This window comes from Ammospiza caudacuta, chromosome 1 (genome assembly GCF_027887145.1).
Source record: "Ammospiza caudacuta isolate bAmmCau1 chromosome 1, bAmmCau1.pri, whole genome shotgun sequence".
Classification (NCBI taxonomy): Eukaryota; Metazoa; Chordata; class Aves; order Passeriformes; family Passerellidae; genus Ammospiza; species Ammospiza caudacuta.
In genome coordinates, this window is record NC_080593.1 from 103,939,768 (window position 1) to 103,965,949 (window position 26,182).

The following is a 26,182-nucleotide window of genomic DNA, read 5'->3' on the forward strand; positions in this document are numbered from 1 at the left end:
AGATGTTTCCTTCCAGTTTAAAAAAGATTAAGGTGCTGACTTTGGAAAGTCTTTACTTGATGAAAACAAGCTAGAGTGCTTCCTGCCAGAAGTGAAAAACAGAGATACATTTAAAAATAAACCCTTAGGTGCTGCAAAACCTAGCAAAGTATTTCCCCAGGCTTCCTCTGCTGAATACAGTAGAAGACAATCACACTGCTTGGTTCCATACCCTTAGATATTTACTTTTCTACTTAATGTCAGCAACTACAATTTCCCTTTTACTGACTGATTTCACATTCTTTGTGGCTCTCCCAACAGTAGCATTTAAAATGTGAAATATGTTTCTTTTCCTTTGCTTAGAAAGAATGACATTCAGCCGGACTGACTTATCCTCATGGATACCATTTTGTTCTATACTTTGCAAGCCTCAGTGATAATATTTTTAAGTAGTACCCATGAAACATCCAAAGACAGTATTATTTCACTTAGTTTTTACTCTCAGACCTATTCCATTAACTTTTTCTTAATATTGGAATCTCCTCTGAACTTTACTCATTACTTTGCCAGTTCATGGCATCTTTTACTCCCTCTTCAGAATGAGAACTGAATTACATTCTAGTTGCTGCATTAGTGTCTGCCAGAGTTTGAATTCTTAAATGACTTTGTGCAGCTAAATTTCTATTTCCACACAACAAGTTAAAACACTGAGTAAAAAAAAAAATTCTGACTCTCTCTTTGAAGTATTTCGAGTTCTGCCACTTCCTTTGGTGGAAAATTTGCCTTTCCCTTCTCACTCAGAAGGCACAAGTATTGTGTTATCATCAACCTCAAAACTTCATAAAGAATAATCTCTTGCAGGTAGCTTATGGACAGAAAAGGTTGTAGCAGAACTACTTTTCACCATAATGAAAGCTAAGGTGAATGAATTCTGTGAGAAAAATAATAATTCCTTTAATTCTGAGGCAAGCACTATCTTATTTTTCAAGAAAAATGAAAATATTTTCCAGTAAAAGAAATGGACCTCTACCAAACTGAATAAACTCTCTTTCTCCTTCTCTTTCTAAATGAACAAAGTTTGGGCTTGCTTTTCAGTATTTCTTTTCTCTGAAAAATGTACTTAGGAATGACTGACCATTTTACAGAACAGAATAACCAATAAAATAATCCTGGCTCAAAAGTCTAGGCATTGCTGGTTATACTTAAAAATGGAGGGGTAAGATTTAAGCTGTTACTAGTAAAAACTAGCTAAAGGTTGTTTTGTCTAAAGCAGTCTTTAATAAATTCAGGTTTTTTATTTGAGTCAAAAAATAATCTCTTCTATTAATTAACTAGACCAGTTTAATTTAATTTCTCCCACTCAAGGCTGACCATAGTTCCTGCCTTTTGTGCTTCCTTTCTGCATCTTTAGTACTCTCAAAGTAAGAGGCTTGCAAGCCTTTCCAACTTAATTTCATCCACAGGTGCTCCAGTAACTGATGTAATGGCTAACCTTACAAGGCCTTAAGGTAGTAATACAGTTTGTTCAGATCATCCAATTTTCCAACCAAATTTGAAACCAACTTCAGTTAGTAACTACCCTGTGATTTTTTTATGCAGGCAGTGAGATTCAACTATCACATCTGAACACCTACTTTTGAGTTATTCTACAGAGTGAGTCAGGAAAATGAAACATTATACCCTTGTGTGACAGCTGCACTGTGATGAGGTGGCAGAAATCATGCAAAATGGTACAAGGCAGAAGAAAGGCAGAGAGGTATGATGCTTCCTTGGAACACCTATCACTAGGCTCCTACTGTCCCTGCCACAAAGTGAGAAGACTGAAAACTTGGCTTTAAAGACTCTCTCCATACTCTCCAAAGACAACATGAATTACAGAGGCTACTATCATCATTACTTCCTATTATTTGTATGATAGTAGGAGCTAGAAGCTGTAAATCAGGCAGGGAGCCCCACTGTGCTAAGAACAGGGCAGGCACACAGCTAAGTAATCTTGGCCACTAAAAGCACACAACCTAGCTGAACTAGACTGTAGGAGGCAGGTGTAGCAACCACAGGGGAAGGGGGAGGCAAAACCCCTTAAAAAGATGCATTTTCAATACCCAAATAGTTCTACCCTTCCTGCCTTCCCACTCTTTTAACTAGCTGGTATCACTCAGCATTTCCAGTTAGTACCACAGCAGAAACAGATCTTCAGGAAGGATTTGAGGGAATTACAAATGTTTTAATTGATGATGTTGGTTGGGGTGTTTCAAGGAAGGAAGCAACATGAAGGTCAATTAACATAAAGGTAGGAAAAGCAGAGTGTCTGAAAGTAAAGGGCTGAGATAAAAGGCAGTATGACAAAGTAAGAAAAAAAGCTGATATGTCTGTCTTGGTATGAAAATAGGTGCTTCACAGAGGTAGGTCCTTATAAATGTCAAATGACCAACAGGAAACCCAACCCTTTATCACAAAGCACGCTGCAACAGGGCAGCAGTGCAAGACGTCCTGTTTCCTCCAGAAACACCATTTCTCCCTTCATCTCACCCATGACTGCAGAAATTGGTACCCTTATTTATAAATCTGTGGCAGCAGCATTACTGATGCTGTGAGGGACAGGCCAGTCTGACACACTTTCAAGTTCATCCCAGATGCCAGGGTTTGAGTCGGCCTTGGAGAAGACCCAAAACACATACATATCTGTAGATGAAATCAATTACCACCCTGGCTCTTCTGTTCATACTGTGAGTGACTGGCATTCAGTCCTCATCTGCTAGCCAGCATGTATTCTGCTAACAAAGTCTTTGTTTTATTACTCCTGGTAGAACTCCAGCTAGGAGAGTGAGTTCTCCCTTGCCATCCTCATTGTTAGTTTTCCAATCAGCACTCCTCGCTCCCTTCAAAACTGCAGGTTTTGTCCATATGGTAGAAGTTATGAGGTGTTGTTGGGCAGGGTACACTTTGTGCCAGAAGGTGGTTTTGATCAGCATTTTTTCAGTTTTCTCTCTAGCCCATGTCTTGAATGTATTAGTTTTGGAAATGTGGCAAGAGTAAGGTCTGTTTACTTCTCTTTTTAAAATATTCTTCCTTTCTGTTCCTGGTTTCTCTTGGAAATGCTCCTCATGTATAAATTGCTTTTTCTACATGGCAGAGACAATGTTTTCCTTCTATTTTGCTAAACATAGGAGTAATTTAAGTGTTGAAATCAACATAGTCTGACTTTCTCTCCTATGATGTGCTCACCACTCTATCGTTTTGAAGTCTGGGAAGGAGGGCAAACAGCACTTACATTTTAGCAGGAGAGTATTTTCTTTGCAATTTATGATCATCATCACAATACATATTGCTGTGTACAGATCCTCTTTGCCCAGAAAAAGGTTTCTGTATTTCCTGAGGACCACTATGTTGATTTGGTATGTTTTTTATTTGGTGTTTTTTAAATACAGGAAAATACAGACTTGTTAGAAGGTCGGTGGTAAGAAGGGAGTATCAAAATAAGGCTCTGCTGTGTAACAACAGTTATGAATAATTAATTTTGTTCGTGATATTCTTTAGGAAAATGTAAATATAAGTGACAAAGAACTGCATGAAAAGACATGCAAAGAGCTATTTCACTGATGAATACAACTCATTTAACTGACTATCACATGAGCTGTATCTCTCACTGGTGGATGATTCATGTTGATGTATGTGAGCAGAAAGACTGTTTTGGTTAAACATCTGCATTTCTGGTTGTCAGGAATAACAACATTCTTTACAAAATATGCCTAAAACAAATGAAGTTCCCAGTTTGACTTTTGGTCTCATCACAATTTATTTTTAACAGAATTTTAATCCAGACAATTTAGTCTGGATTTTTTCTGGAGATTGTGGTTTAAAAAAAAAAAAACTTAAGCAAGTGTTGATAATCAGCTCATTTCTCCTTTGAAACAAAGCCACCATCCTTTCTACTAGCTCCTCTTTGCCTTTTTCTTTTAAGAAAAGAAACTTAAATGATTAAAATTCATAAAAATTTTCCTCTCTTGTGGGCACCCAAGGAGCTGGAAGCCCTCATTCATTTGAGAAAAAAGCATAAGCACTCACACTTTAACAGCATTGAGATCATTAAGGGATGTTTAAAGCACACTCAATAGCTGTACCATAACCAGAAATTATTAACAAGTCTCAAATATACAGACATAGTGTATCTCCTTCTAGGAAATAAATAATTTACTAAGGAAAAAAAGTATAAAGTCTTTGGAACCTTAAGCTTTCAAATGACCCTAAAGAGTACTTTCACGCACTTTAGTCCATTTTATGAAGAAAAAAAGGATGGTTACATATTTATAAGAATTCACTATGTGTGGCCAAAGAAGCAGCCACAATGGAACACATCACAGACCTCTATGCCAACAAATGGAAAAGCCGTGGCAGCATATCTGAAAACAGCTCCCACCACTGAAATAAAAGTTGAAATCCTCCTGACTTCTGTGGAAAGATAAAACTGGGCTTCTTTACCAACTCCTCTCTGACTACACAAACACAACAATGACCAACATGATGAGACACACATTTCTAATCAAGGTTGACTGAGGAGTAATGAGAATATACTTTCATCATATTAGCTGTATGCATGTAAGTATCATACTGAATAAGGATGAGGAGGTCTGAGAACAGAAGCACCAACAAGGGCTGAAATGGCAAGTTTTGAATGTAGGGCTTGTTCCCAGCTGATGCTCTGTGCAAGAGCATCACTTGGAGCCATTGGAAGTGCAGTTGCATCTCACAGCCCTGACTTCTGTGAACAAGAAGTCATAAAGGTACATAATGTACAACAAGGGTAGCCTTTAGAGCTGAAACATTTGCTTTTATGGTTCTCCACACAACCTCAAACCAACAGTACACATAGTAGAAGAAGAACTCTCTCAAATTAGCTCTAAGGAAATTAAAGCAGACAGTCTGAATTGATCCTGTCCATACCTAACACATTTTCTAAGCAAGTCAGCACCACTTTCAGGCCATCCCTACAGAAGTGGACAATTTACCGTCAGGCCCACCAAATGTTTGTGAGTTTCATCTATTGCTGAAGGAAACCTCTTGTTGACTCCCATGCTTTCAACACCAGATCTACTCCTCAAAGTGTACTGAGACATGACAAGCAATATCCAACATCACTGAGAATTTATTTCAGCTGTTTTCTAGAAACAGAAAGGTGTGGATTTGAATACTGAAGAGGACTCTGCCCTCTTCAAGGAAGATAAAATGTGGTTTTCTAGTTCTCAACTGGCTTCTACCAAGCAGGGAAGACGTGAAATTAGATCACAGTAATGTTTCTGGATCTGACCTACTCAGGGTAAAACTCATGTACAAAACTAGATGCTTTTGGCCTGGACAAATACAGCTGTTTTATTTTCCATCCCTGAATGCAAGGGATCACATCCCGCATGGGAACAAAGCAACCTGAAGCTATGGGTAAGAAGTAGCAAAGTAAGGTATCATCTTCTGATCTCACTGTCAGCCAAGGACTTAAACAGAGGAACATAAATGAACAGTTCCAAATGGAAACTCAGTGAAGGCTTGGTTACTTTGCCATTAGGAGAGGGGCAGAGGGTAATGCAGAATAGGTATCCCTGTGGGAGGTCTGAACACTCATGGATGTTTTGACCTGTGCTGCCACTGGCTCACATATGAGGCTGATATTCCTGGTGACTTTCACCACCAACCTCCCATCACACTGCAATCCTTATGAAGGATTCTTGAGAAATCCTTCAAAAACAATCACACTTGGAATTGACTTCTCATTTTTCACTACCCACACATTTTCCTGGAATGAAACATAACATAGTTAAGAACATAGAATGAACATAATTCATTCTACTAACAAATAAATGGAATTATACATGTAATGATGCATGAAGAAATAGAAAATAGAAAAATATGTCTGTGATAAATTTATAAAAAGTATGAAAAAGACTCAAAACTTCTTTTAAAGCATTTCAGAGTCAACACTGTTTTGAGACAGGAAGGTCAGCTAGAGGAACTGGAAAGCAGAATCAGCACAACAAAGGAAATATAATTCCACAGAATTCTACATCTGTCTTTGTGCCAATACAGTGTAGCAGTTCTTTTGTTCACATTTCAGAAATTTTTATAATATTGCCAATAAAAAACCCTATTCAGACTGAAATAATGTTGAATGCACCAATATTCTAGTACAGGGACAAGAATAGACTAGGCCTCCTCTGAATAGCTATCACTGATTTACATTTGGGTTTTCATTTATTTCCTGGAGGTTTTAGGGGTTAAAGGAAAATCTCCACTTGTCCTACTTGATTAAGAATGCCTTGAACAGTCATTTTTATAATCAGCTCTTTTCACTTTTAATTATTGACACATTGACTCATAACCAGAAGCAGGCTAATTCAATGACAGCATACTGAAAAGTGCAACTATTTTACTTCAAAAAGGTTTATAGAATACTTTGTTCGCTTTTGACCAATTAGAATTTACTACTTTTCTTCTATTTTTTATTTTGCGCTTCCAATGCGAACTCAAAAGTTTAAACAGGACCTGAGAGTATTTATTTCCCCTCTTCACAGCTAAAAACCATGCAAGACCCCAGCTTCTGTTCACTTTTATGGAAAACTGTGACTGAACTTTCATTTGCACAGGAATTTTCTATGTACACAAAAATCTTTTAGTGCTCAGCAGTGATAGAAAATCAGATTAAGGGAAGGAAATGAAAATTCAAAATTTTTGAAAAAGGAAAACTTGAAAATGCACAGGTACACCTGAGTGTCTTTCTCAGAGCTTAAAATCACTGGTTCTTGCAGTCAAACTCCCATTACTGCAGAAAAGGACATTTTCAATGTATTGTCTGAAAAAAGTGTTAAAAACTTGTCAATAACTGCAGTTATGGCTTGCACAGTGCTGAACTGTGCAAGCAGACAAATGTGGCTTAGATATTTATTCAGATTGGAGCTATTTCAATGAAACTAGACTGGATGAATTGCTCAAATATTATTTTGCCCAAGACAGTATGTTCTGTAACTTTAGCTTAAAGTTGACAGTATTACTCTCCTCTTTGCTGCACTACTCTGTTTAACTGTAACATGTGAATGCTCACCTGTACATTAAAACAGAGGCAATTCACATAATATTGCCTTAAACATTTGTCAAACTCTCCAGTGGTACAAACACCAGATTTGCAGACTCCAAGAACTACAGATTATTTTTCCCACATTTTATTTCAAGTTAAAATTCAAACTGCTTAGCATTTTATGAATACAGTCAAAAACTACAGATGGGAAACACTGAAGTTCACAGGGGTTTTTTTAGTTAGTACTTATATCTCTGAATTTCCTTGTCTTCCCTTGTCTCTCCTTAATTTTTCATTGTGATACATACAAAACTCTGTTTCAAATGTAAAAATCAGAGGCATATTTTTTTTAATACAGAAATGAAGCAACACACTATATGACAGTTAGGCTTTAAAAATTACCTACTGTTATTTTCCATTGTTTTCTGTTCTCTGTACATTGCTGATGTTGAAACATTTTAAAGTAGGTGTGATACTGACCAGAACCAGTACTAAACAGATGACAGAGATTCCTTCAGTTTGTTAAGAATTTATCCTGGTCATTTCATTCATACAATTACTTTCATAACTGGATTTTATGCTTCCATTCTCTGTAATGTGATTAAGAAAAGTTCCCTCTCCTCCCAGCCCAACCTTAAACAGCCGCACAGATATCCTGACATGAAGATTACACATTACTAAGAGAACGGATTATTTTTCAAGCTAGGATGAACCAAACAGACCCATCTTTAGTGGCTTACATTAAATTTGGATGACTCTTGTCATGAAGGATATATCTGACACTTGAAATCATATTTTTCTCTCAGGTATGAACTGGAATACTCAAACTTCCAGACTGGTTTTGTACTTGGGGGATGTAACACAGCATTGTAACTGCAATGACTGATTATTACTTCTGTGACAACCAACTTTTTTACTGTCCTGAATAAAAGACATCATGTTGCTACAGTGGTAAACACACCTCATGAGGCTACTTGTCCTTCCTAAAGGTAGGGAAAGGTTGATACTTTCTTCTAGTTCATGGGATCTTCTCCAGCTGCTCTTGTCCCAGGTCTGTAACACACTGGCTCTGGTGATGCAGCACCAGGACAGCTGAAGAACCCATACCCCCTTGGCCAACCAGAAGCGTATATGGCCAGAGAAAAACTGCTGCTATGACTCTACATTTTATCCTCCCTATTCTTCTACTTATGCATGGGAGTTGCAAAGGTCTCACTTCCAGAGAACGTTAAAGGAACTGTTATTTTAAAACAAGAAGTGAAGTATTTAACATAACAAATATAATCACACTGATAACTGGCTTCTAATCAAGTTGGGCTCTTTATTGTGTAGATAGCAATGGGTTGTATTTGTATTATGGGTTATTTCACCATTTGGGAAACGTTATTAGCATTATTTTTAGGCCTTCTTTGTCTTATTGTTTAACTTCAGCTCTTCTTCAGTTGCTCTGTGGGAAATGTACTTATGCTTAAAAGCACAGATGCTTTGGCTACGCTGTCTTACAGAAAACCTGACATTTGACTCTGTAACATACTAGGGGAAATAAAAGGAAGAAAAGGAAACAGCAACTCCTATGGCACTCCTGTATCCTCTTAACATTTTCTTGTAACTATGCTGTTTTATAGATGAAACTGTCACTGCAAAAATGACAAATATAACACATAAAAGAACAAAAATGGGCAATAAATCACAAGTGACACTTCAGCCCATTGAAATGCATTCAGCCAGTGCTGCAGGAAGTGGGAACATTTCCTTGTTTTGCATTCTGCCCAGCTGAGAAAAGGACCAGAATCCTTGAACAACTGGTACAACAATCATTGGGGCCATCACATAAAAACAGGCTTAGAGTTTCACTTTGGAAAGTCAGATCCATTCTCATTCTGCTTTCCTTGTCACTTATCTTGCAACAGCACTGCAATATGGCTTTGACTTTACAGCACACAGGTGCTTATTCTCCCCTGGATAACTATCCACAACTCCAACTAATGCAAATGTTGCCCAGAAGTACCAAGACAAGAATAAACTTCTAAAATAGTGTATTGAACCTGCAGACAGACATGTCTGCACATAGGTTTGTTAGTAGAGACTCAACTAGGAAATAGTCTCAACTAGGAAATAGTGGGTTCTACATTGCCCAAAATAGCACTTCAAGTTTTAGCTGTCAGAGTACATCCAAATCAATGTTACATGGTCCAGGATGGAGAAAAAATGAATGTGAAAGTCTGTCCAGTACATGTTGCTATACCTCAGATGCACTGTAAAGCAAAAATCGAGGTAAATAGCAAAACACTCTCAAATTTATGCTGTTGGTTGTTGTGTTAATAAACAAACCGTATTTTCAGAAATGCAGTACAAAACTGGAGTAAATCTCTTAACATAAAATATTCCATGAAGTTGTGATTTAATCAATCAAAGATTTCAGTTTATTTTTTTCACTTTTACAGTGGAATCGCTGAGAATAGAATGTGACCCAGAACACTGCAATAAATCTTGTTATGTACTGAATGCACATCCTAAGAAATGGGTATATTTTATTATAGTGCTAACTTCATAAGGGAGAAGAAACTTACTAGGATTATTTTATGACTGCTTTTAACTTGTTTATAAAATATGGAGATCATCTAGACCTTAAGGTGTGCAGGATAAAACTAATTTATGTTTTAAGCTTTTGCCCCATCTTTTACAAAAAAAAATTCTTCCCAATCATTAAGTATCAGTTACCTTACAAAACTTCTGACAGATCTTGCTGCATTTGATTTGCACCAAGAATTTAATGTATGAAGAATGTACAATACAGAGCTCTCTCTTGCAGCTGGATGTGTAATTACAATGGGTCGTAAAAAGGGCGTTCTATGGAAATCAGTCTTAATAATATCCAGCAAAGTAGTGGCTGCTCCACTAAATCACAAATGGAAATACTTTAATTCAAATACAAGTAGCTCAGACATATTTCAACAATTAAATGCCTGACAGAATGAACACCCTAATCATGATTCCAAGCATGCTATTTTATCAGAATGCAGAGAACAAAATATATGAGAGCCAAGTGAATACCAAATATGGCCAATTTAAACCTATTAGATGAAGTGTCTCTTACAAAATACTGAAACTTCAAATTATTTCAGTATTTCTCAAAAAGATGGATTTTTTATGCAGCTCTGAAGTTAAGACCATACAATCACATTTTTATATTGTAAGTTTTCTGATAGCATTCTACATGATTTCAATTGAATGTTAAACCGTATTTGTTATGAAAATATGGAGACAGTATCATGAGTACTACTGTGCTTCATGTATACATCATTTTTTTTCCTCACACACAGGAGTAAGATATTAGATATGCTCTGTCCGTTGAAGGACAGGTTCAATTGAGTAGATTTCAAGTTAGTTACTTTTTGTAAGGTAACACAGAAAGCTAAATGCTATCCCCCCAATTTGAATTCCTTAGCTACTACATTATTGGATCACTGAAAATTATGTATTGAGTGAACACTGATTTCCCTGTTTTGGCTTCTAAGAGCCAAAATCACACAGTTGCTTTTACACTGTGTTATCTTATTCCATAACTCAAGGACAACTACACTTTATTAGTTAAGTGCAAGGAAAAGTTCTCTTTGCTTCAAAGGCAACCTGGAGTGGCTGTCAAGATATTTAGGGCAACTAGCCTGTAATCCTTTAAATGGTAGACCTGTTATTTTTATATGAAAAAGGAGAAAGGAAGGACAAAGAGAAATTAATAATGCATTGTTTATCAACTGCACCAGTAAGAGGCAAGACAATGATGACGAGGATGGAGGAAATGAGTGCAAGCAGAATTGGCTTGAAAGCTGAGCTGTATTATCATGATATTTGCGAAGAGGAAGACCTTTCAAATTTGGTAACGATATTCAGGAGTGCAGCCAAGATTTTAAATTTTCATTATGCAAGAAGCATCAGCTTCCAATGTAAAGAAACCCGAAAATGCCATCCTTGACCTTCCCACTGCCGCTTATGTATCTCCTCAAATGCTAAAAGACGAAAGTAATTTCTTGATCTCAAATATAATTACTTTGGTTCTGAGCAAAGAAGTGAGAAAAAAGCACTGAACAGAAAATGCTAAGTGACATTTAACAGTTACAGCTGTAGGGCTTGTGGTAACTACAGTTAGAAACAGACCTGTACTTTCATATAAACAAATCCTTTTACATGGAAACCATTTCCACAGTCTTCAAATTTATAGGACAAAAATGTGGGGACAATGTGTATGACTCTCAGGTCCATCATGTGTGGTCCAGTTTCTGTAAACCTCCTTTAAGAAACCCTTTGTGCTTCTCATGGGTACTGCAGATCCCACTACTGCTGTACTGCCCTGGCTTGAAAAGCCTGTCCTAAGGACTGCTAGACAGGATGTTTCCCTAGAAAAACAGGAATTCTTGCTGCTGTCATGGGACAACCATGTGGGCTGGGTGAGGTTTCTTTGCTTGCTACTGCAGCTGTGGCAAATGAGGAGGAAGATGTTTCTTTCCTTTTGAGCACAGTCTTTCAAACATGAGGTGGGGTTGGGAAGATGAGGGTATTTCAAAGGCTTTCCAATACATTTCACAAATAGCTAGAAATGCTGTTGGCAGGTATAATCTGATATGCTCCTTTTCACTACAAAATGAGATTCTGGTAGAACATTTTTATTTTCTTTTCAAGAAAAAGGAAACAAATTTCACAGATCTGACAGACAACCACAGACTGCCAATGCCACCAGTGACAAAGCAATGAAATAAATCCTATGTCAGCCAGCTATCCATATCTCTTTATAGCCAGCTAGCCATATCTCTTTTCTCTCACTATTAAGTGCTATGGCCATCCTCTTGTGAAACAGGCATGTCTCCAGTGTTACCAGTAGCTACCCAGTTTTGCATTGAAACAAATAAAAAACCGAAAACAGGAGAAAATATTTCAATCTCCACATAGAAAAATATAGAAGCTTATTTGAATCCTGTGATAAAGAAATCAAAGCTTGAAGTTCAAGGATATGGAAGAGATCCTGTCTCTTCAATGATTTATTTGAATTGTCAAGTAAAAATTAACTGAGGTATAAATATGTATGCAGACACAGCTTCTGCCAAGCAGCAGTAACAAGAACAAGCTACTTAATGGCACTGTAAGTATGTTATTCTGGTTAGTTCATACATTATTAGAAAATAAAAGTATACCATGCAGCAATTTCATCTTGATTGACAAGGTAACTTGGGCATTATGGATCATTCAGCTTTATTATTATAACACATACCCCAGAATTAAAAGCTAGAGCAGACATGTCACTAATCCTCTTATCTTAAGCTGAATCATTTAAGTGCCTCTTATTTACTGTAGCAGTATCCAGATACCAGACATCTGAACTCATCTCTTAGGTAACAATGTGCTTTCTCAAGGAACTATGCCAGTATTCTTCAAAAAGGCAAAGATTTATCATACACTAAAAGCTGATGGACTAGGTTTACTTCTTCCATGAGATATTTCATCACTTCTGGTTCTAGAGTTTTTAATGCTCTTTGATTGTCTTTGAAAATAAAAATGTTTGCAAATCCCTGGAAGGTTTTAGGCACAGGTTTCTTTTCTAAACAAAATCAATCATTTCCCCGGGTTCATGAAGTTTTCTAGCATATTCTGAGCCATCCTTCAAGCCATATACACCCTAATAATGGTTCCACTTGAATACTGAGTTTACCTTGACAATTAGATTTTAAATCCTTAAGTCTTGTTCATTCTCATATGTCACAAGCTAGGTTGTTTTATTTTAATCCTAGAACTCATGTATGACATAATAAAAAGGAATCTTTTTTATTTCTTTATTTTAATTTCTTTCATATTGAAATTTTGCCAGAAGACATGATCTTCCTACCATTACACAGGAAAAAACCCTGAGTCCACTAATACTAGATCTTTGTCCTAACTTGCACATGCAACTTTTGAGCCTCAATTATTTAGAAATTCTAGTGTCTTGATTTAATAACAGAGAAAAAAAATAAACAGGTACACAGATATATATCTATATGCAAACTTTCATTTAATTTATGGATGGAGACGAGATCTCTTTACAACAAGAGGCTTGAAGGAACACTCCACAGATCACACACACAATGGGCACATGCAGTGGAGTTGTAAATACAGGGACATGTGTGTGAGTTTTGGTGCCAAGCACACCACTGAGTTTAATGGAGCTGAGGAAAAAAAAAATAAACAAAAAGGAACTTTTAACACAGGAAACTGTTCATGAGCAGAGAAGGAAGAAACTGTCAGGGAAAAGGAGCCAAAGACGAAGAGACAGAATGGGCATGGTGACTGGTCTGTACTTGAACATCTGACCTGTTAGCTGGTCGTCGCCTGCAGCAGGGGCGATGCGAATGTATGGTGTTGTAAGCTGAGTCACGATTATCGCAGCTAAGGCAAAGGAACAGGTCCAGGTCAGCATGCATGAGGGAAAAAAAAGCCAGACTGAAGCTAGGCCAGCAAGAAGAATCTTGGTCAGTCGTTTATTGTCTGAACTTCACAAATGAAAACCAAAAAACTCCCACAAGTTCCTTTTCATCTTTAGTTGTTAGTGTGGTTATTCTGCAAATTAATAAGCTGTGGCGTGTGAATTTCATTCAGGAAAAGGACTCAAAGCACATTATTTACTGCATTTGAGGAAACTGGAGACTCTTTGGCCCTGCCAGTCACAGCACTAAACTTTCTAAGTGAAAACAAGCTGATTATTCAGAGTATTCTAACATCAACTTCTCCAAGTAATTTGAGCTAGTTTCATTTTGATTTTCCTGTTTCATAATACTACATTTTTCCTACAGTTTTTTAAAGACAATTTTTATGTGAAGCATTTTTTAGCTAGTTAAGATTAACTTTTCTTGTACCCACTTGGCTTACTGTTCTAAAAATGCATCCACTACCCATATACTTAATGTTCAGCATACAGAGAATGACCACTGAGAGGTGGCACACCTTTTATTAAGTATGTGTGTAACTGCCCCAGATCCGAGTTTCAAGTTCACAAAAAAAAGCTGAAAACCCTGACTTGTTTGCACCCTGAAATATCCAGATTTGTCTGACAGTGTTTTAACAAGCACTCCCTGCTGCAGACAACTGCTAGTGTGGCTCAGATTAACAAAATTTGTTATTTCTTTGTTTTCCAGCATTCTATGATTGCCTCTAAATGGTTAAGCATGCTGTGATACATATATATTAAGGAATATTAAAAAAATTAAAAGGTCAGATCCAACACGATGCAGCTGGAGAATGATGCAAAGAAAAAATATTGGAAAATTAAGGACAAAATTATATGAAAGATCACTCATTTACATAGAACAGCCTGGGTGCTATTAGAAATGTGGCAGCGAGAGAGGAAAATAGATCATCTACCATCTGCAGACAATTAAACTCAAAACTGCTGCTGCATAATATTTGGAAATATCCCTCTGCAACACTGAAACGCAGTGTTGATAGTAGCTTCTAGAGTACTGTTGCTATTGGATTTAAAATATTATAATATCCTTTTCTGTCTCATAATTAATGAAAGCCTTCCAATATTGCAAAATTAGAACAATGGTGCCTCCCTCTTGAGAACTGCATTCCTAGGAGATAATCAAGATGTTTCTATCCAGACAGTGTTGTAAGTCATATCAGGAAATATAGTCTTAATATAAATCACAAACCACCACAAAGTTGATAGTATTAAACTTGGAGGAGTTTTGGAATGTTTTCAACTTAGTCTGTTGAGATTTTACAGTCATTTAGCTTGAAGAAAGAGTAGGAATATGAAAGCCATATTTCAAGCAATATATGACAACCTTTATTACCACTGGTACAAAAAGCTATTCTGGATTTTTGTTTGTTTGTTTGTTTAATTATCTTGTCAAAAATAATGGGAGTGGAAACCCTGCAGTCTCCCCATTTGTATATATACCAAATAGTCACAGAGGTCCTAGAAGCCTTTCTCTACAGAAAACTGAGATCAGGAGACTCCACATCACAATAATGGGCTGTAAGATCCTTCTACTAACAAAGTCACTGGCAAAGGCTTCCTCTGACTTCATCAGAAGCAGAACTTTCAGCTCTACAAAATCAAACATTCTCATCCTAATTTATACTTGTAATCACTGCAATCAGGATTTTTATATGATCTCTAAAAGAACACATTTAACAGGGTTTCATTTGTAAAAATGCAATGGTCATAAAACAAGATAATTTTTTAAAAGGGTACAAACTGAGCTTGTCTAAAATACACTTGGTGGAATGAGAAAATACTATCTAGCTACTGACCCCAGACATGCATTTGACCCAGCAGAATTAGGCTGCACTTTTCTGGAGATAGGCTGTACTCCTCTAACAGGAAACCTGTCAATATGATAATAAGCTATCTGCTGCACTTGGTCTCTGATACAGCAACAAGGTTTAATGCCTTGAGCACATGCTTGGCAGCAGAGCACATGCATCATTCCTGCTGACATCAACGGGAGGGAAGAGGGTACTCAAGGTACAGAACTGTTCTGCTGGATCTGGGACATCAACATTATGTTTATATTACAATTACGTATTTTTATTTTTATAAAAAAATTAAAAGTGTATGGTAACCCATGGAATAAACACTGCAGGACATGGATAAAACCAACTCTCACTGACCTTAAGAAGGTCTTAAGGGCACCAACAACTTTACTATCTGGAGGTGAGATAATTAAAGGGAATGTAACTAGCAGGTGACATAGCTCTGCTCCTGACATGTTCTGAATGCTGGTCATACTGGTCATACTGGTCCTGAGGGCAGACTTCAAACAGGCTAACCACAATGAAGTGGCTTGGCCAATCTCAGCTGGCTCAGCGGAGCAACTTGAAAGTTGCCTTGAGTGACCTTGATCCTAGGAAGGGCTCTTGATCCTAGGAATGGCACAGGCCTTTATGCAGTAAACTACTTACATCTCTACTTTAAGATGGAACAGTTGTGAAGTAGTCAATGAGATTATTCTCTGTGTGCAAAAGCATGTACATGATTGACTTGATTAGGGCCTAGCTGGTCAGAGCATGGTGCTAGGAACACCAAGGCTGTGGCTTCAATTGCCATACAGGCCACCCACTTAATGAGCTGGATTCAATGATCCCTTGCAATTCAGAATATTCTGTGATTCTGTGAAACCATACAGCTTCTCACAGACATAGTAAAATCCACAGTGTGTGTCTACTGATTCCAATGGCCTACACAAGGCCATAGGTGTTTTCAGGATCAAACCATAATTCAAAAGAAGATTTTACCAGTTTTATACATGAATGTCCTGAAGCACTTCCTCTAGCTCTAAAAACACTGAACTTGAGTTTCTGAAGACAAGAGAAGCCTAGATGACAAATATTTCAGGAATATTACTAGTATGTGAAAACTAGACGTGGTACTGGAAAGCATTCCCAATCTTATTTGTCAGGAGCACTCCAGCACATAAATAGATGGACATAACAAGCACAGAGAGCTTAAGTAGCTCACTGTCTAGTAGTTACACTGTAGTCTCAAAGCTCAGTGGAAAATGGTGGAAGTCTAAGAAATCTGGCAGAGTGGTCAGAGCAGACCTTGCTTACTGGGGCACAAGCAATGTGAATGTACTGAGCTGTTTGTGATTAAACAGAAGGAAAGGAGATTGGGAGAGGACAATTTTATGTCTTGTCCAATGCAGGTATAGTGATTTCTGACCTACACACATAGGGAATTTTTGCTGTTTTCTTCTAATGCAAATGTGGGAGGTCCAGAGAGGGCACAAAATTCTGCTTTTCCCTTAAGTATCTCAGTTAGATCCAAAGGGAAAACATCTGTGCAGACAGCTACTTTTAATACTATATAAAAATATGTCATGGTCTCCATTTAATCTTTTTAAATTAATACAGATTAAAAATATAATTCAAGAATTCAGTTTTAAATCATAGAAATCAGTGCTTTACTGTAGCCCCCCAAGAAAATTTTGCACCAGGGACTAAAAATACCATCAAGGCTACCTCTGGTTTTAAAAAAAAAAGGTCCTCACAACAATCTCTAACGTTATTTTATTATGAAAAAATCTGAAATATGCTTTCAAAACAGGAATGTAGGGAGATTTTATTAAAATAAAAGCTGCATTTCTCACATCTCCATTGCCAAATGGGTTAGCTCAAAGTAGCTTGTTGCTATGGGAGCTATTCCAATCCACAAAGTTACCCTTGCTTCTCAAATGAGAGAGTAAAAATTTTCAGTCAGCCAAGTAATTTAAATAGTTGAACATCCATTAGCTATCAGGAATAAAAATCTTCAAAAAATTTAAAATCCATTCCTCTAATCATCTATTATGATTTTTGATGTACCCTAGTTCACCCCTGATATCTCTGAAGCTACTTGAAAACAATACCGGCTTTCACTTGCATCTGGAATTAAACTCTCATCTGTATTATATTTGGGTTGAGTTCAGATATTTAAAAGATTTCTGTGGTTTAGTAAGCAGTCAGTATACTGAAATTAAAACTACTTCCTTTGGTTTGGAAAAGAGAAGAAGCTGGGAATCAGTTCAAAATAGGCATGAAAATGTATTTTTCAAATTAGGGAATATACAAACTTTCAACAGGGGTAACTTTATGCTAACATTTCTGTCACTTTTAAGTAATGACATTCTCATCCCATTTAGACTTAGAGGTGCTGATGAAATTGTGAAGTCTCCATATAAAGGAAATCATGGTGGAATCTCTTCCATTAGGGAGAATCACTAGAAACAAGCATGATCTCCTGCAAGGCGCACTGGTATAGGGATGAAGCAGTTCTTGTTTCATGCTCTTGCCAGGTGCCCAAACTGCCAGGTGGTATTACCTGCTCCTCCTCGGTGCTGCATGTTCTTTCCTGTTCCTCTACTACCATCTCCAAGTCAATTGTACTATTCCATCACTTCTTTTTCAGGCTTTTAAGTTGCCACCAGCTAAAGGTACTAAAAAGGTGAGACTACAAAGAAAATCACAGATAGATCTAGCCCCCAACGATAAATAGATCAGCAACGTCTTTATGTTTCCCTGTTTGGAGACAAAACCTATAGGCAGTACTGTCTCAATTATGCATATTTGTCTCATAAATGGTAGTATCATCTGCTGACAGATGAGTAAATATAGCTGATCTGTCTCATTAAAATGAAGAACATGGTATCTCCACTTCTCTTTTATATAGCAATTAAGTTAAGGTAATTGCTTACAAGTAAGGGGCAATTTTTCACTACCCATGTATAAGCAGCCAATATGTACTCTGCAACTGGCAATTTTACAATTCTACTATACAAATACAGATATATGTATGTTAGTGAGATCATATAAAAACCCAGAGAATATATTTTAAAAGCCCTGTGTTCAAGCAGACAACCAGAAGTAATTAATAAATTTATGGTTACAAACAAACAAACAAGCAAATTTCCTAAATCTCAGCTAAGGATGCAAATGATTCTATGAAAATTCTATAATATGTTTAGTGATCTGTTTTAGCACTATAAACACTTCTGGAAGTTTCCAAACACCATGTGAGGGGAAGGTCAACAATCTGAAGTACAGAATACATGACATAATCCAAACATACCTTTTGTGGCTACCCTGACGCAGTCGATTTTAGTTTCCTGTGTCAAACAAAGAGGAAAAAGGTCACATCTTGTGTTTCTAGACAGAGAAAGTCATCCATTATCCTGTTCTTAAAAGTACTGATAAAATGTAAAAGCAGAATGTGCCTCATTCCATATTTAACTGCTTATTAGCTAACTCCACAGTGCTTTCTTAATATGGACAAGCACTACTTGGGTATGGTATGTAAACATTTCACTTAAAATTCCTCTGAAAGAAGAAAATGTGAAAGATATTCACAGGAGCACAGGCAAGCGTTCAGCTTTTTAACTGGCAACATAATGACCTTGGGAGATATTTTTTTCTTACAGAAAGTATAGTTTGAGGTATCATGTTAGACAACTTTAGGAAGAAAAAATAATCAATGGTGATTCACATTTGTGCACTGTTGGTGCACTGTGAATGAGGGAGCATTATGGTTTCTGGCAGAAAACATTTCCAGGCTGTCAGCACAAACAGCCAAAGCTTATCAAGAATTGAAGGGCTCTGGGTAGGTCTGTCCAGGAAATGAAAAACAATTCCAGGAAGAATTAGTCTGATGAAACATGATCTGTGAGGATCCTTTTACACACTTTTCATTTTAGTTCCATCTATTTTGTTTTCCTTTTACTTTGCAGAAAGGGACAAAAAAAAAAAAAAAAGTGATTTCTAATTCAATCAGGACAACAAAATGAGAAAAAAGGAGATCAAGATGTTTCTAACTAAGGTAACAGGACTGGACACACCAAGAAAGATGTGCTAAAATCCACAATTGTGTTTGGCTTAAATGTGATGAAAGAAATCACAACATTTTCTTGTTCAAAGCAAGGAAAAAAACAAAAAGGAAGAAAAAAAAAGCCAGTCAAACACAGTCACTGGACAGCTTTTAGCTAATAAGACAGAATGGTAACATACTACTTTGCCTGCTCACTACTGACAAAATGTGTGGTTTTCTCCTCCTCTTTCCTGTAACCTTTAATCATTAAGCAATATTGTGTTAGGAAAACTGCTATTTTTTAAACTCAGTGTGTTAAATTTCACGGTTACTTCATTTTCTCATTAGCAACTAAATTGGGCATCCTGCTAGTTGATGCCAATCATTTATTTACACACAAACACTGTATAAAATCACGCCTGTTGCAAGACCTACCCCATTGGCTCTGCTAGCAGCTTGGAAATAGATGCTGTAGCTCTTATGAGGAAGAAGAGGAGTATTCCAGAAACCACTGTAGGTTTTGTTATCACCAATAGTAAAAGGCTGAGCAACTAGTAAACCATTGGCTGGAATCTCTGCAGCAAAGTAGTACTGGGAATTCAAGAGTGAGGCATTCTGGAAATGAATGGGCACTGGGTAGCACTTCAGGATTTCAGTTGTCTTTTTGGTCCTCCGTGGGCGCTCCTCCTCAACAACAATTTGATAGACACTAAGAGAGTAGAAAAGAAAGAAGAAAAGAAACTGTAGTTATTTTAAAACTTGGGCAGTCAAACCATCCTAAAACTATAACAGTGTACCAGTATTTACTGGAAAAAAACAACTGTTAAAGGAAAAGAACACAGGAAAAAAAAAAGACATTTTAATATTCAGGTGTATAAGTTTGTGGAATAGATTCATGCTTTCAAGTTAATTTTGTTCTGGAAAGACAAAAAAAACACATCACAGCTTTTCACACAAATGAATGCACATTTTACTGTTCAAACTCGGGTACAGAAAATTTGTGTTTAATCAGTGCTAAAATGTGAAATTAAGTATTATTTTGTTCACCAAAGCAAGCATAAAGCTATAGAGTCCCTTCTCTAACCTGTTATCTTACGTAAGTGAAATTAAATTAGTACTAAGATAAAAATGAAGACATAAATTACAGAGAGACAGGAACCAGTATTTGCTTAACTGTTGACATTATAAGTATTTATAAAAACACAAAGCAAAATTTCAGTGGCATATTGACTACTGCTGAGCAAGTATAACACACTTTTTGATAACACTATTATCACTCAGCAAAGCACTTTCACACATCTCACAGATAACCGTATTTTTGAGTCTCTGCATTCTGCAAAGCAAGTCAGTTTGCACTTTCAGTCTCTGCTGTACTGGGACCTACAGAGAACAGTCCATCCCTCTCCACTGTAAAGGTGCTATGGACATTCAAACAGGAACAAAGAAATTGCAATTTCTGCTGTATATGCAAACAGTGTAATCATTATACCCTTGCAGTTGCTGTAAAAGACTGAGTCAGTGCTTTTAAATTCGTGATGTGGGAAGTCCATGTCTCTAAAGAGGACTGGCGTACAAGTTTATTGCTTCACTGGGGACCAGTGATTCTTAATCAGTATTTGTCTCCTGGAATCTTGAATCCCAGTAAACAAGTGAGACTAGATAACTGATGTCAAAGTGGCAATGTGTCCACATTTTTGTGCATCATCTACATCCAGTAACACTTTATGATCTTTCAAGTTGACAGTTCATAAAAAACAGCCATCTCTGCATAGGAAGCTTCTTAAAGATGAAATATCCACAGAGTCTTCTGACGTGTTACTGGTCCTGTCATCTGTAGGTAGAGAATTATGTTTACAGAAGATTCTGCCCAAAGTACAGGGACACACGATCTGAGCTTCTGCAGGACTATCTCAGTCTGGACCCAAAAGGGTTTATTGGCTTGGTCATATCCCTGCACAGCTGTGGCTACTTCCCTTCTAGAGGCAAACCTGGTTTAGAAATAAAGGGATGAACTGTCCAATGACAGGAGGGATGGTGCTTTAAGCAACCTGGAGGGGAAGGCATCCCTTGACCAGATTAGGAGGTCAGACTAGACGATCTTTAAGGTCCCTTCCAACCCAAACCATTCCATGATTCTAGGACACCACCATTTAAGGTGTGCAGAGTCTTTATAGTCAAATATCACCAAGGGGCAGAAAATGCCAATTTTCTTGATCGTTGACCATCACACTGGTTTTTTACCAGACTTACTGATTGTGTGCCACAGACCTTGTTGACTGAATTTTTAAGATCTAGCATCTCCAGTAGGAGATGCTGTACTTCTATGCTCACAAAAAATGCCCACGAAGTTAACACTGAGAATGCACCTTTCCTTCTGCCTGATTTAGACTTTCAATATAGTGCAGCTTTAGCCCAGTGTTAACACATTTAAACCTATCTGCCTTCACGAAGATGTCTATGCACCTACAGTTCCAAGAGACCTGAGCAGAAAGAGTGTCCACTTATAGGTCGGCCTAATTGCTTCTCAGACTCCATTGATTATAATAACTAAACACTCAGCTCACATGTAGACATCTAAAAGTGGACACTCAAATTTAAATGTTTTAATTGGATGCTGAACTTCACACAGAAATCTAACCATGCATAAATTTAGTACAGCCAGGTGCACAGGAATGTCTTGAGGGTTCACTTGAAGGCCTCTGCTTGTACATTTTGCAGCTCTGTGCAACAAGAGATATTCTGCTTCATATCAAGCAGAAACATTTTCATTAGTTGATTAATTCCATGCTGAGTAGTAAATGAAGGTCAATCCACAGCAATGTTTCTTTGATCCTGTGGGAACAGATTTATAAAAAACCTAGCCAGAGAATATCTACACTAAAATCTTGTTTTATTTCTTACAAATCAATTTTTGACATGATTTTCACATTTAATTTTCTAGAACAGAAGAGAGTTGCTTAGAACTGGGACTCCAAGCTACTTTGAAGACAGCATGTTGCCTCCTCTAACTATTAATTTGCAATATTAATCTATAATAAATACCATTTGCAAACTTAAATGGAATATTGGGAAAAAATGCAGAAGGTGATGTAAACATTCATTCTTGCAAGAGAGTGGAGCTGGATATGCTTGCCTAATACTGCAGCAAATATAAGAATCCAGCAGTTTCACTAAGCATGATGCACAGTAAACTCAGTTACTTTCTCCTTGCAGCAGGCCTGAATATAAGAGGGACTTCAGACCAGGTGAGATAGTATGACTTGTTTCAGTACCGAAATGAGGATTCTCTTTATTTTTCACTCAGTGAATAAGGCTAACGACAGCAGATATTTTAGAAACAAATCTGGCATTAAAATGCTCCTTTTCCTGTAGTAAATCCGTATTTATTTATACTACATGCACTACTCGTTGTATACCTTTTAGATACCTGCCATCTACTCATTTTCAGATACTTTAAAGAAAGAAGTTGACTGGAGCAATTTCAAACTCAAAATGTCTTTTAATCCTTACACCACAAGACAAATTAGATTTGCAAGCATCTAGACCTCAAATCTATTTGCTCTTTAATAATTTAAGCATTGAAAGGTCAAACAACTCTTTTCTGTTCCCCTTCATCAAAGTCCAAGTGCTAATGAAAAATAACTAAATCCTATCTGCTGGCCAATTTCCACACACTGCTGTTTCTCTGATGTAAATTAACACATTATGAGCACCTGGGTCAATGGAAATCTGACAAAATTTTACCAGTGATACTTTTTACATTTGTACAAATGAGATCATCTTGCTGATGAATTTTACAAAATTACCCCAATTACAATTGTAATCCAAAAGCTTTCTCTATGTCTTACAATTAATATTACTTTAATATGTAACATGGACTGCCTACTCTGAAAAGGGTTCAAGCTCAGTGAATTAAGCTAGCACTGTGCCACAACTCAACTATTCCTCTTACGTATTAGTCAGATTTCTGGCTTGTTCAAAGTTGAATTATTCCTTTTCCACACGCCTACATTTCAGAGAATAAAGTCTTCTTACCTGTAATCCAGAAAACAAGTTCTACACTACACTGAAATGTGCTAAAAGCATATTGGTTATCGGCAGCATTTAAACTGATTTTCCAGAAGCAAAGAAATGTAATTTAAGTATAATTCATGTTACACAGTTCTACTATAGAATTTCAATGCCTTGGAAATTAAATTCAAAATTAATTTTTATAAATTAATAGTTAGTTGCTGCATTGGGAAAGGAACACATGGCAGTTATTTTTAACCTGAGATTTAAATGCTTCAAATTTGGGGATTAAAAAGGTGCATGGGAAAAGAAAAAAAAAATATTATTTTTACACTGCTTTTTATTCTAACAATTCCAAACCAGTTCCAAATTTAAATGATTATGCAAAGATACAGATCTGAACACTGTACTTTAATTATTGTAAGAAATTAAACATAGCACGTCTCTCAGATATTTATTGAATTTGGATTGCTTAAATTGCAATGGTGTGTCAACGTCTGATAAATACACTAATTTTTTTTCAGAGCTGAAAAAGAGAAAGCAGAAGGAAAACCATATTAGCACGGTAATAAAAGACGCTCAGAGTACTCAGACAAATGACAATTTCAAAGAAGATTTAAGTATATATCTAGTCTTAACTACATGACATGATGGGTTTTGGCAACCTCCTGAATCAGGACATTACTCCACATTACTGGAATGCTGTAAATCAAATTTTAATGAATCAAAGTCTCATTCAAAGTTACAGAATAACTTTCCAAGAGGGACCTATTGGATGCAAACATAGACTTCAGAAGTCTTTATACAGGAGTAGGTACATGTACATACTTAACATGTACAATCTAGCATTTATTGAAACTTCTTAATCTATAATTACATCTAATTCCAAAGTAATTCCAAATTGCAAACAAAGGGAAAACAAGCTTGATTACTTCATTATTGAACTGTCAGCTCTATTTTGTCTCTGTAAAACAGTCTTGATGCTTTATATAATGGAAGCATTACAGAAATTCTTAAAATTAATTTCACAGAAGGGAGATGGCCTAAGAAACAATCTAGACAAAGACTATCTGAATTTATTTACTAGTCTCAATACAGCTGCTGTGTGCGATCCTAGGCAAGTCAGTCAACTATTATGAGCCTCAGAAATCCAGTTGTAAAATAAGAATAAGAAACTTTCTTATTCCTGCTTCAATTGTTTAAAATCTCTTCGAATTCTTATTATCCTTGACCCCCCCCCCCCCCCCCAAGAAATCGACAAAGCCTGCAAAGCTCTTAAGGTCCACTAGGAATGCTCAAATAAGCTGTGTAAACTATTGGGCTACCTTTGCAGACTGTCATGGTAACACTCTTGAGCCTAATTTGAAGTTTTCTGCTCACTGCTGTAAGTTCATGCTTTATTAGAAATACAGAAAACTGGTACTTTTATAGATTATTTCTGTATTTTGGCTTGCATGCTTACTTTGTTTTAATGCTTACGGAGTCAAACAATAGGATAACCCTTAATCTACATATTGACCTGTCAGCTATTCCCACACCCCTATTTATCTGCATGCTAGAATCACTTTACTGCATTTTTCTACTAAAACACCAGTACCAATAGAATGAAAAATTAAGAAACCCAAACCCCACCCCATTATCACAGCTCTTAAGTCCATGAAGAACCTGACTGCTCAAACCATAAGAGTCTCCACAGTTCGTAGGGGGGAAATCTTCTGTAGACCCTGAAAATTCTTCTACGGTACTGCCATTAAGACTTTTAAAATGAATCAGTTGTTTTGTTCATGCTTTTTATCTAAAACTTCAAATATCTTTGCTTGCCATGTGTTATGCAATTTTATTGCCTAATATTGCTTCTTGAAAAGAATACAGCCTTTGGACAGTTATTTTTCTGTATAATATGCAACATAACTTCATCTCTGTCATCAGCTGTCTCTGACATGGCCATATCATATTTATATGGATTAACACTGGAGATACATATCTTTTTCTCCATGCCCTTATAATGCACTAGATTCTTGTAATTCATCCTGTAACTTCAAATTTTACAGTTCTAGAAATTATATGTAATTACACATATGTAATGCACCTTGAAATGGAAGAGGGAAATTACTCTTTAAAGGACAGGAATTAATAATTTATGGTTAGCAGACAAATAGAAAAAGGCTACAAGAAATTGCCACTAACTCTCCTTCTACTGTGCAAGAGCCTTATTTATTATAAGTGGATTAAACAAAGGTGATGAACAACCCCTTATTTATCAGGTGTCTCACCATCACAGCAACACAGCCTTTGTCAGTGGGTGAGGAGTTCTAGCAACACCTAATATACACTGAATAAAATATACTCTGTATGCAGTAACTTCCAGAACGGATTCCATACCAGAGAACCAGCTGAATAGCAGTCCTGTCCTGCTGACCACTGTCCCGGTAGTCACCTTGCATATTTTATCAGAGGGGAAGCACACATGGTTCAACTGTGGACTAAAAGTAAGACCAGGGAGTTTTTGATTAGCAGCAGTACAAATGGGTGTACCTACTAATGATGGAGAAGGCTGTTTAAGGTAGACACCTCTATTTCAGAGACATATTATTCGGGGGATCAGAGATTTTTTGGGTTTTATGCAAAATACAGCATTGCTCGCTATTGCTTCTAAAAAAAGCTGAAGAAGCTTTAAAAAATCCCTTGTAGGAACATAATGTTCAGATATGAAAATATAGAACTTAGGGTGAAGAAAAACAAGCAGACTAAGCAAAACCTCTAAACTGATATTGCTGTACCCACAACCATGCCAACAAGCATTTTAAAAATCATATATT

General features: G+C 36.8%; 1 protein-coding gene across 4 annotated transcripts in view; it reads right to left on the bottom strand.

The window, feature by feature from the left end:
* Positions 1-26,182, bottom strand: part of PTPRM (protein tyrosine phosphatase receptor type M) — a 442,137-nt gene that overhangs the window by 158,280 nt on the left and 257,675 nt on the right. For 3 of the 4 annotated variants that reach the window (XM_058818619.1, XM_058818610.1, XM_058818628.1), the window contains exons 12-13: positions 19,788-20,061; positions 18,621-18,657 (exon numbers count right to left, since the gene is read on the bottom strand). In XM_058818619.1, coding sequence (XP_058674602.1) covers positions 18,621-18,657; positions 19,788-20,061 — 311 coding nt within the window. Of the gene's footprint in view, positions 1-13,378; positions 13,454-18,620; positions 18,658-19,787; positions 20,062-26,182 lie in introns of all 4 variants that reach the window. The other variant, XM_058818601.1, reaches the window with a different exon arrangement.